This window comes from Medicago truncatula, chromosome 4, assembly GCF_003473485.1.
Source record: "Medicago truncatula cultivar Jemalong A17 chromosome 4, MtrunA17r5.0-ANR, whole genome shotgun sequence".
NCBI classification, from domain to species: domain Eukaryota; kingdom Viridiplantae; phylum Streptophyta; class Magnoliopsida; order Fabales; family Fabaceae; genus Medicago; species Medicago truncatula.
The window spans coordinates 57,551,009-57,563,375 of NC_053045.1; the positions used below are offsets into that span (position 1 = coordinate 57,551,009).

Below are 12,367 nucleotides of genomic sequence, written 5' to 3' on the forward strand. Positions count from 1 at the left end.
TATTTAATTTAGAGTTAAATAAGTTTTTCGTCTCTAATATTATAGCGAAAATTGATTTTAATCTATAAAAAATAAAATGAAATATTTTTTCGTCCTCCAAATGTTTTTATGTTTATTTTTTGTACGTAATTATCATTTTATGTTCTTATTATTGTCAAAGTTACGACCGTTTTATATTCAAGATGTGTCAAAATTATGACCAGTAGTAAAATTCAAACACAAAATTTAATTTCATCCTATTTTTTAACATGACCAGTAGTAAAATTCAAACACATCAAACCTTATAAAGTCTAGATCGAAAAATAAATTCCTAAATTATTACACCCTAAACCATTGTCTCCTCCGACTCTGCAAACGGTGGAGTTTCGCAACCCAAAACCCTAACGCCGCCCAAAACACCGTCGTTTCAACACGCAAATGGAAGAATCAACTTCCGATAACAACGACCGTAAAAAAATCCGCAACATATGCATCTTGGCACATGTCGACCACGGCAAGACAACGCTCGCGGACCAGCTTATCGCGGCGGCGAGTGGCGGCATGGTTCATCCAAAGGTAGCCGGTAAAGTCCGTTTCATGGATTACCTCGATGAAGAACAACGTCGAGCTATAACAATGAAGAGTTCTTCAATTTCGCTTCACTACAATCACCATACTGTTAATCTCATAGATTCCCCTGGTCATATCGATTTCTGCGGAGAAGTTTCCACCGCCGCGCGTCTTTCTGATGGTGCGCTTCTTCTTGTTGATGCTGTTGAAGGTGTTCATATTCAAACTCATGCTGTTCTTCGTCAATGCTGGACTGAAATGCTTGAACCGTGTCTTGTGTTGAATAAGATGGATAGGTTGATCACTGAATTGAATCTCACTCCTTTGGAAGCTTATACACGTCTTTTGAGAATTGTTCATGAGGTTAATGGGATTTGGAGTGCTTATAATTCGGAGAAATATTTATCTGATGTGGATGCTCTTCTTGCCGGTGGGACTGCTGCTGGAGGTGAAGTTATGGAGGATTATGACGATGTTGAAGACAAGTTTCAGCCTCAGAAAGGGAATGTCGTGTTTGCTTGTGCTTTGGATGGTTGGGGTTTTGGGATTCATGAATTTGCTGAGATTTATGCTTCAAAGCTTGGTGGTAGTGCTAGTGTGGGTGCATTGCTGAGGGCTTTGTGGGGTCCATGGTATTATAATCCGAAGACGAAGATGATTGTTGGAAAGAAAGGGATTAGTGGTAGTAAGGCTAGGCCTATGTTTGTTCAGTTTGTGTTGGAGCCTTTGTGGCAGGTTTATCAAGGAGCACTTGGTGGGGGTAAAGGGATGGTTGAGAAGGTTATTAAGTCTTTTAATTTGCAGATTCAGGCGCGTGAGTTGCAGAATAAGGATTCTAAGGTTGTGCTTCAAGCTGTCATGAGTCGTTGGCTTCCTCTTTCAGATGCCATTTTGTCTATGGTATTGAAGTGTCTTCCGGATCCTGTGGAAGGGCAGAAGTCTCGGATATCACGGCTGATTCCGGAGCGCAAGGTTGGTTCTGAGAATGGGGTTGATAGGAGGGTGGTGGAAGAGTCTGAGCTCGTGAGGAAGTCGGTGGTGGAGTGTGATTGTAGGGATGAGGCGCCTTGTGTTGCCTTTGTGGCAAAAATGTTTGCTCTTCCTGTTAAAATGCTTCCTCCTCTTCAACCGGGGGAGGGGAGTTTTGGCGAGGAAGGTGAGGGTGAATTTGATGAGTGTTTTTTGGCATTTGCTAGAATATTTAGTGGTGTTTTGTCTGTTGGGCAGAGAGTTTTTGTGATTTCGGCTTTGTATGATCCTTTGAAAGGGGAATCAATGCAAAAGCACATTCAAGAGGCTGAATTGAAATCCATGTATCTGATGATGGGTCAAGGGTTGAAAGTAGTGAAATCTGCAAAAGCAGGAGATGTTGTTGCGATCCGAGGACTTGGGCAGTATATTTTGAAAAGTGCTACACTTTCTTCTACTAGGAATTGTTGGCCATTTTCGAGTATGGCGTTTCAAGTTGCCCCAATTTTGAGGGTTGCTATTGAGCCATCTGACCCTGCAGATATGGGTGCACTGCTCAAAGGCTTGAGGCTTTTGAATCGAGCGGATCCGTTTGTTGAGGTTACGGTTTCTGCTAGAGGAGAACATGTTCTTGCCGCAGCTGGTGAAGTTCATCTCGAGAGATGCATAAAGGATTTGAAGGATAGGTTTGCAAAAGTAAGCTTGGAAGTCTCTCCACCCCTTGTATCCTACAAAGAGACCATTGAGGGAGAGGTATCCAACATGCTGCAAAATTTGAAAGTTCTTAGCAAGAACTTAGATTATGTTGAGAAAACGACGCCCAATGGAAGATGCGTTGTACGCGTGCAGGTGATGAAACTTCTACCTTCTCTCACAAAGGTGCTTGATGAAAGCGCCAATTTACTTGGAGATATCATTGGAATTAAGTCGGAGCATACAGTTAAAAGTATGGAAATGCAGAGAACAAATATTCTCGAAAAGGAGAATCCAGCTGAAGTGATTAAAAAACGTATAATGGATGCAATTGAGAGTGACATTTTGTGTAGGATTGAGAATGATGAAGACCATGCTGAGAAATGTAGATTGAAGTGGTTAAAGCTTTTGAGAAGGATATGGGCTCTTGGACCGAGTTACATCGGCCCTAACGTTCTTTTCACTCCTGATATTAAAGCAGAAAGTACCGATAGCTCTGTTCTAATACGTGGTTCTTCTCAACTATCTGAAAAGTTGGGTTTTGTTGCTGATTCTGGTAACAGTAACTCGGTTTCGGAGGCATCTTCAAATGAGAGCCAAGTGTTGTATATGGATGCCGAGCGTCTTGAGAGTAATGTTATAACCGGGTTCCAACTAGCAACTTCAGCTGGGCCTTTATGCGATGAACCTATGTGGGGTTTGGCATTTGTCATCGAGGCACGTATATCTCCATCTACAGGGCATCATGATGAATCCGAAACACACCAACAATCCGATCAGTATGGCATCTTTGCAGGGCAGGTTATTGCAACCGTCAAAGATGCTTGTAGGGAAGCTGTGCTAAAGAATAAGCCAAGACTTGTGGAAGCAATGTACTTTTGTGAGTTGAATACCACTACTGAATATTTGGGTCCCATGTATGGTGTACTTTCCCGAAGACGGGCTCGAATTTTGAAAGAAGAGATGCAGGAAGGTTCCCCTTTATTCACTGTGCATGCATATGTTCCTGTTTCTGAGAGTTTTGGTTTTACTGATGAGCTTAGAAGTCGGACTTCTGGTGCCGCAAGTGCACTTCTTGCCCTTAGCCATTGGGAAGCACTACATGAGGATCCTTTCTTTGTACCTAAAACAGAAGAGGAAATCGAAGAGTTTGGAGATGGTTCCAGCGTTCTTCCAAATACAGCAAGAAAATTGATTGACGCAGTCAGACGGCGGAAGGGCCTTCCTGTGGAGGAAAAGGTAGTACAACATGGAACAAAGCAGAGGACACTCGCTCGTAAAGTTTGATATTTTTCATTACTGATATGTCCTTTGCTGTGTAGCGAACATGTAGTTGTTGAATGTAACTTATATACCTCATACACAGTATCATTAGGAACAATTTTTTCAGTGAGTTTGTTTTTACATATTATCAATGAAATTTTGACACATACAATCAAGTTTGTGATGATTATATATTTTGCAAATGAACTTTCCATAATAGCTTGTTCTTTTTTTTGCCAGAGCAGCCACTCCTGTAGTCAATTTTTTGTTTTTTTTTGTTGGAATTGGGACTAAGTTAATTGCTGTTGTAAGTGTTTTAAGATATCCTTAAGAAGCTCGGGGCAAATGAATTACTTCTTTTGTGGGGTTAGTTTATAGTGTGCTTTAAACAAAACATGACGAGCACTGATTGTTGTTCTGTGAACTTCATTTAATTCTTCTTCTTTCATTACCCATGACCTCTGGCGAAATCTTTTATTTTAAGCAAACAGAAAATCTGGAGCCATTGTGCTGAGTATATTCAAAATAAGTACTTAAATGTCCAAATTCATTGAGCGTTTCATGTTTTACCACTTAAAAAATGTAAATTAGAGGCTGATTCTAGTCGTGTTTTTTCAGGCATAAAATATTTGATAAATTTATGTAGCATACTTTGTTTTAATGTATATCTGCTATACAGTTTCTCCTTAACAGTTGATAAACAATTTTTCAACCCCAAATCTTTGTACTGGATAGTGATTAGAATGAATGAATAAATGTAATTCTGGGAACAAGTTGTATTGGCAGTTATTAGTCACCCCTATATTATGACTAAATTTAGCTATTGGTGTTGTATTCGGTGGTCTTATTTGGGGCTGTTCCTTGCTCTTTATATGTCTGACTGTGTATTTCCTGGCTCTGTTCTTTGCGCGAGCATTTCGAAGCACCTGCACATTCGGTAAGCAAATTTCTATTTTAAATCTTGCTTTACTTATTTTTTAGAGTTTATATAGACCTTAGTTATTCTATTTCAAAATACATTTTACATAGTTTTATTACATGATAGTGTTTGAAAGTTTTTTATATAATGACAAATTTGACTGGTGGTATTGTATTATGAATAGTGTGTTTCTGAATTTTTGTTGTTACTGGTGATAGACAAGCTCCACGTAGTGGGATAAGGCTTGGTTGTTGTTGTTGTTGTATTAGTGATAGACAATGTATTTCTGGGTGACTGCTACAAGAAATGAAAATCATTCTTACTAATTACCACCTTTTATTTTAAGAAATTATAAAGCAATTTGATCAGCGTACTGTAAGACACTGCAAAATAGGTGTGTGGTATTCTAAGTGTTGCTGATGCAGGGGGCATCATTCTGAAAGAGACAGCACCCATATCATTCTGAATTTCTTGCTGTGATGTTACTGTAGTGCAGCATTTTAATTGGTATAGATGAATGGATGTATACCTTGTTGTGAAGGATCATGCAATTGACTGTCTTGGCCTTTAGAGTTATATGTGTTGACCATCTGGCTGATGAGATGATAGTTGGGATTGCCGAGTTTGGGATCATGTTCCACAGTAAAACATTTGATGCTATGTGACTATGTCCACTGTTATGGGAGTTGGTTTAGCCAGGTACTTAATATTAGCAAGTATGGAATTACTTTTCTCACTTTTGAAATGAAAGAATTTTTTCAACACATTCAAGATTGAGTAAAAGCATATATATACTCTTCTATTACAAGTTGTATTGTTGAATCATAGAATGAACCCAAATGCCTCTGTATCTGCAAATTTTACCATGGTTTTACCTGTAAGTACGCTGTAACTTGTCTATTCGAGCTATATGTCTGTTTCACATGATCATTGGGTGCTCATCACATTCATTTTATTATGGTTAGCTTCAAGCCGACCCCACTTAGTGGGATAAGGCTTGGTTGTTGTTGTATGGTTAGCTTCAAACTTAGAAATATAATATTACTTTGGTCTTAATATACCTAATTAAATTTCACAATAATTCTGATCTTATCCTAGTCAAGGCTCTAGAGTGAAAACATCATGAGTTGATTTTCATAACTCTAAGAGCCAATATTATGATTTTTCATTTGGAAGAGTGGAAATTTGTGAAATACTCATTAAGTGGATATTTTAAGGTAATATTACAACTCTAAGTTGTATATATATTAGTAGAACTGTAGAAGATGCAAAATATCATCAAATGCTTGTTTTCAACATGCCTTGAAGTAAAATGTATCTTACAACACGAGCAACCTATAATTTAACCAAGTAATTGAGGGTAAACTTAGTGTTAACGAGCTACATGCATACACACTCATGCCCCCTACCCAGGTTTTTCATCTAAATTGCTACAGTGAAGGCTACTTTTGATTTTAACAATATTTCAAGACCTTCTGTTGCTGAGTAGTGAAGTTGAGTTCAAAAAAAGCAAGAAATTGAAACCAAAGACTGGTTTTGAACTTGCAAGTGTTTTAACCAAATAGAGAAATGGATTTTTATTATTATGAAATAACCACAATTGTGGCACTGTAATATACATGAAGTGTTTCTGTCAGACAAAAAACTACATGAAGTGTTTCCTGCAAGATTGCATCTAGTGGTAGGCTACGTCCTAACTTAGTGCCATAGTGTACATGTTTAAGTTGCAGTTGGCCATCAGTTCCATCATCCCAGCTCGTCCTGTGCCAAACAAGTAAGGCTATCACATAACATTTTGCATCTCCGTCTACTGCTTTATGAAGATGGGTCATTCTAGCAAAAAGTGTAACTAACTCATGCAATCTACTGAAGTATGTGGTCTAATCAAGCTTTTATGAATGCCAATTGCTTCTCTTCCATATAGTTTTAGGTTGGAGAAGATCCAAGAAAATAGTCTTCTTTATCAACCACCTGCACTTGTTGGAGTTGGTCGTGGCTATGAAGGCATCCTTACATGCAACAGAAATATTAGTTATTATATGTTCTCTATTAGAAAAACATGTAAGATAATGCCAACTTCGCTATCCAACAAAACAAATATTTTTCAAAGAAGTATTAATACGAGGATGTTGTAACTCAAAATTACCTTTTGATTTGTTCCATATTTCACGAGTGCTTATTTATTTATTTTTGTAAAGCTCCTTTATGCCCCTCATTAAAGTCTTAAAGTCATGATTTTGGTTTAATGGTAACAATCTCAAATTTAGTAGTCTATTTGGTCTGATTTCTGGATAGCAAATAAAGAGAAAGAAGGCCTTAACTTGCTCAATCATATGCCTTTGATTGATGAAATTCTCAGTCTTGATGAATGATGACTTTAGGGTCGAGAAGACAAGCTTATCACAGGTGCATGAGAGCTCAAGAACCTGAGAAATTCTCTTTTGCAATCACTAATCAGAGCACTAGGATTTGTATATGGCTGTGAGTGCCCGTTGGTTTTCCTATTGACAGTAAACAAGGAACAAGATAACTAGGAAGTGAAACCTAGAACTCCAACAATGGATCTAATACAATTTATATGAACATAATGTATCTCTACTATCATGTCCACTTTTTTTATTTTCACGTTAAAGCTAACTGTTGGGTGCAAGTCAGATTATCATTTGATACACTACAAAATCAACAATTAAAAACAGAGAAAGGGAAGTTATGGCATAAACTTCTACAGCTAAAAGAGACTCACGGGCAAACTCGTACGATTTTACGAGTAGAGTTTACCTAGGCAAAATGAGTTGAGGTAAAAACTGAGTCTGACTACCATGAAGTTTTGAACATTCTCATCCACTTAAGTGCAACAGATTAAACAAGGCATCCAATTCCACACACATTAGATTACATATTATAAATATAGATAATGCAGTTGTTCAGTGCAATTGACAATGTTTATGACTATTTCATATGCCACTTAACAATGAACAAGGTTACACATACAACATCAATTTTATTTTTTTGGGAATCAATTGTGAGGTTATAACATCAATTGTAACATTAACTAACTGTGGATTGTTTTTCTATCAGAGACTCTTCAGTTGTGAGTTTTATAACATCAACTAAGATATGACATGTTGAACAATATTAATTTTAAAAAGCAAATAATAGAAATGCATATAAAGCAAAAAACTGAAAGACATATAACGAAAGTATCTCATCATGATCAACCTGTAAGAATTCACTTAAAGTTAAGGAATCCAACATCTCCTATACATACATTTGAGCATGTTCAAAAGAGCCAATCCACATGACATTCAATAATGTTTCTAGCAAAGCAATTGCCACATGTCCTCCTCTTTGCAAATCATTCAAACATACAAACAAGTCATTAAAATCATTTTTTAATGACAAAACTTAAATTACTAATTAAAATTTAATTCACATTCTAAAACAGGTTTACAAATAAGAAAAATTTGAAGTCAATTGTTTTTCACTACTAAATAACAAAATATTTTTCATCCCCTATACATACATTTGAGCATGTTCAAAAGAGCCAATCCACGTGGCATTCAATAATGTTTCTAGCAAAACAATTGTCAGATGTCCTCCTCTTTGCAAACCATTCAAACAGACAAACAAGTCATTAAAACCATTTTCAATTGGACATATTTATCACTGATATATACAAAAACATGAGATAAATATGTGTCACTAATAAATATAAAATTTTTTGGACATATTTGTTATTGATACATAAAAAAAAAGATAAATATTTATCTCTGATAAATATAAAAAAATACAAAACAAATATGTGTTACAACTACTTTAAAAATACATGACAAATATTCATCACGGATAAAAATTAAAAAAACAAAACAAGTATTTTTCTCATATGTATAAAAAAGCACATGGTTAATATTTGCCCTTAATACACAAAAATATGAAACAATATATATCATCGGAAAAAAAACATGAGACTATTATTTTCAATTAATACATAAAAAATATGGAAAAATATTTATAAAACACGGGAAAATATATGCGCATGAGTATTACAAAAACGGGAAAATATTTATAACTCATACTTAAAAAAAGTATGGGACAAGTATTTATCACAAATTTTTATGAAGTTTTTATCAACAAAAAAAAAATCACAGGACATATATTTATTATTGATACATAAAAAATTATGAGTCAATATTTTTCACTGAAAAAATCACTATTAAAATATTAGTCATTTATACATAAAAAAAAAATATGGGAGAGATATTTGTCATAGGAAAATCTAGAAAAAAAGGACAAATTTGTGATTGATACATAAAAAAAGCAAAAAAATAATAATCAGTGATAAATATAAAAAAAAAATAGTAGAGATATATTTTTCATTTATATAATCAAAGTAAAAATTAAATTAAAAGAGAAGCAAATATAAGATTGAGGAGCAAGGACCTGACCCATTAAACCACAAAAGCAAAACCTAACAACCCTAAACCACAACTAACGCAGACAATCCAATGAACCTACGTAGGGGTGCGAAAACGAATTGCGAATAAACGCGATGTGAATTTTCTAAGCATTTAAATAGGCGTATGGTTCGTTTGCCAACACATAGGCGTCGGTGCCAGAGCAATACAAAACAACGGCGGTGTTCAGTGCCGGAGCCAGAAAATATATCTGGGGTGGGCCAACAAATTAACTCTAATATAGTAAACATAAAATTTATGTTGTAATAAACGTTAAGCACAAAGTTGTTCAATCATGAAGTAAATTTTATTCCTCTTAGTTACAACCAAACACGATCTTTTCAATTAAGCGCCTACTCAACAAACAATAACAACAAACAAGATAATGAGAAAAGAATTGAGAGAGTGAGAAGAGAATGAACATTTTAGTTATCTACCAGAGGAAGTGAAGAGGTTGGGTGGGCCAGTTGTGAAAAAACAAATCAAGCCAAAGATATTTTAGTAACTTTCCTCTAAAAAAATTGACTTTTTTTTGGGGTGGGCCGCGGCCCACCTTGACCTATACAGTCCTCCGCCACTGGCGGTGTTGAATGATACCAGTGACAACAACAGAATCAACTTACATCAAGACTGTGAGAGGACAGTCGGGGCGGCGCTTCACCGACGATGATATAAAACTCATAAATATATTTTTCTTTTATGCATAAAAATACGAGACATATGTTTATCACTAATAAACATAAAAAAAATATGAGACACGTATTTATCATCATTGCGGTAAAAAAGATGCGGACATATTTAAAAATTCACGGGATAAATAATTTTCATCGATAAATAAAAAAATAAAACAATTTGAGATTGAAAAATAATAGTCTATCACCCGTGCATTGCGCGGGTTAACACACTTAATACTTGCACAAATCTCTCTCAGGTTCTGCAAGAAAACACAACAACTCATGCAAGGTATAATTTTATTATTTTTATCTATTTCAAACATAATCAGTCTTTATAAGAAAAACATAAACCAATCTTTTTCTTTATTTGTAAAAAGCATTTTTTTGACAAATTGTTGTAAAAAACATAAAGGTTTGAATCCGAACCTATCATATATTATGTATTATCTTTGCCAATCTTATTTAGCAGTAGTAATTTTTAATATGCTTTACATTGAATATATTATATATTTTTTTTTAAATTGTAATTTGAATAAACGACAACCAATCTAATTTAAACCGCATTAAATTAAATCACTTTTGTTTTTGATTTAAAATAATCTAAACCAGTCACATAAGTCCTAGCTCAACTGGCGTCATGATAGGGGTTCGAACCCCAATATCTCCACTTTCTTTGTGTGAGCTTACGATGACTTTGCCATCTCGTCTATCTAAAAAAGATAATCTAAATGAAATGAAATCATAATTATTTGGGAAATGTTAACTAGTGCTCCCGGGGCACTAGTTAAGGACTTTAAATGACAACGATTTATAAAAGCTTGTACAATAAAGTGCATTGGAAATTGAAAACTTTAACATTTTTTAAGAAAAATTCCTTATTCTTAAAGAGTACCCTCGACCCTAATTATTTTAATGTTTTAATGAAATAACTTTTTACCTCGTAACCGAATCAAACTGCAAAAATAAGAGGAAAATTGTTGTTTACACATTTCATAAGGCTGAGTCACACAAATAAAATACGTTTTTGCCCCTTCGGAACTGCCGAGGAATTAAAAAACCGGCTGCAGTTAACTGTCGAGGTTTTCCTCGGTAGTTAACCTCCATTGTTGCGTTTTTTGATCTCCTAGGTGCGATTTTCAGCAATTTCAAGCCATTCCAAGCCAATTTCAATCACAAAAACAAGTAAGTTTTTTGAATCCTATTGCATTGTTGTTTTGTGGTCAAAATGTTTTTTTTTTTTTTTTTTTGTAAAATTTTGATTATATAGGTTTTATTGATTTTATGATTTCATGATATGTTAGGATAGTTTAGGTTAGAATTGTTAGAGAACTTTTATTGAATTGTTAGGTTTAGGTTTTGATGAATCGTTGCAGAATTGTTTAGGTTTAGGTGTAGGTTTTGATGATAGTTTAGGTTTTGGTTTAGTTTTTGATTTTACGATTTTATGGCATTGTTGCTTAGTTTAGGTTTTGATCGCCATTTTATTTAATGTAGATATGTCTCAGAATCATAATCAGGGTAAGTTCAGGGTGATGAGAAGGACAAAGAAAAATCACCTATGACATGACACATAATTGTTTGTGATGGTTCCGAAAAAAAGAAGGGTTCGAAGGTGCCGGTGTACAATCAGTCGAGGTTGAGGAGGAGTGGGAGGACATGCTATTTTGGTCCTCAACCAAAACAAGGTGCCCCAAGGACTTTAGCGGGCAACCCGACTTGTGTGACGAGGAAGAATGAATGTAATGGCTTTTAATGCCTAATTATTTTGGATTTTTTTTTATGTTTTATTTTTATGTCGCGCTCATTTTGTTTGACATTATGGTACTTAGAATAAAATCGCATTTGGAATAATTTCGATTAAAGTCGCGTTTTGAATAATTGCGTATTCGAATAAAAACTAATTAAATCTAACGTGAATTCAACTAATTAAAATTGCGTAATGAATAAATAAATTCAAAAAGTAAATGAATAAGATAATTATTGTTCCATTCAAAACAACATGTATTATGCATATTCAACTATATATGTTATCACATTACATTGCATTACATTACATTCCGGAATGTACCTTCCAACTGTAACAATTATCTTACCCCTGAATGGGGTAAATTCAAACTTGATAAACAACAGGACTCCAGCATGCGATGAGCATCTTGAATGAGGATATTCAATTGTCAAAAGAATGAGGTGCATTCCTTGACACTTGAATACCGTCATTCAAAATGCTCATTGAATGCTGGATTCCTGCTGTTTAACAAGTTTGAATTACCCCATTCAGAGGAAGACAATTGTTGTAGTTGGACGTTTGTACCTTCAAACTACAACAATTGTGTTACCTTTGAATGTGGTAAATTCAAACTTGCCAAACGGCACGACTCCAATGTTCGACCGACATTCCCATAGTTTCATTCAAAAGATTAAATTCTTGTTAGGTTTGGTTTAAATGACGGTATTCAAGTGTCAAAAGAATGAGGTCCATTCCTTGACACTTCAATACCTTCATTTAAACCGGCCTAACAAGAATTTAATCTTTTGACAAGAACAATGGGAATGTCGGTCGAAGATTGGAGTCCTGCCGTTTGACAAATTTGAATTACCCCATTCAAAGGTAACACAATTGTTGTAGCTGGAAGGTGCATTCATTCCGTACCTAATGACGATCTTATGGCAGAATCAAACTTTTGATGATTTCTTCAGTTGATCTCAGCAACGTCACCCGCATATCGATCCACTTGAACATGCCGTGCTCCCAGAACATGCTCGTCACGTTTTCGTCGTTCGTTAATTCCATCCAAGTGAATGATAATCTCCCCTCGTCGAGCGCTGGACATTTATACCGAACATGT

At 35.3% G+C, this 12,367-nt stretch overlaps 1 protein-coding gene across 1 annotated transcript; it reads left to right on the plus strand.

Moving 5' to 3' along the window:
• Positions 1 to 273: 273 nt before the first annotated feature.
• LOC11417702 (elongation factor-like GTPase 1) lies at positions 274 to 3,664 on the plus strand. Its single transcript, XM_003609582.4, has one exon. It carries the CDS (start codon positions 418 to 420, stop codon positions 3,496 to 3,498), a length of 3,081 nt encoding a protein of 1,026 aa, XP_003609630.1. The 5' UTR covers positions 274 to 417; the 3' UTR covers positions 3,499 to 3,664.
• Positions 3,665 to 12,367: the final 8,703 nt, after the last annotated feature.

Bases quoted from the DNA above. Each gene is read 5' to 3' on its own strand.
- LOC11417702 (XM_003609582.4), top strand. From the start codon at position 418: ATGGAAGAATCAACTTCCGATAACAACGACCGTAAAAAAATCCGCAAC.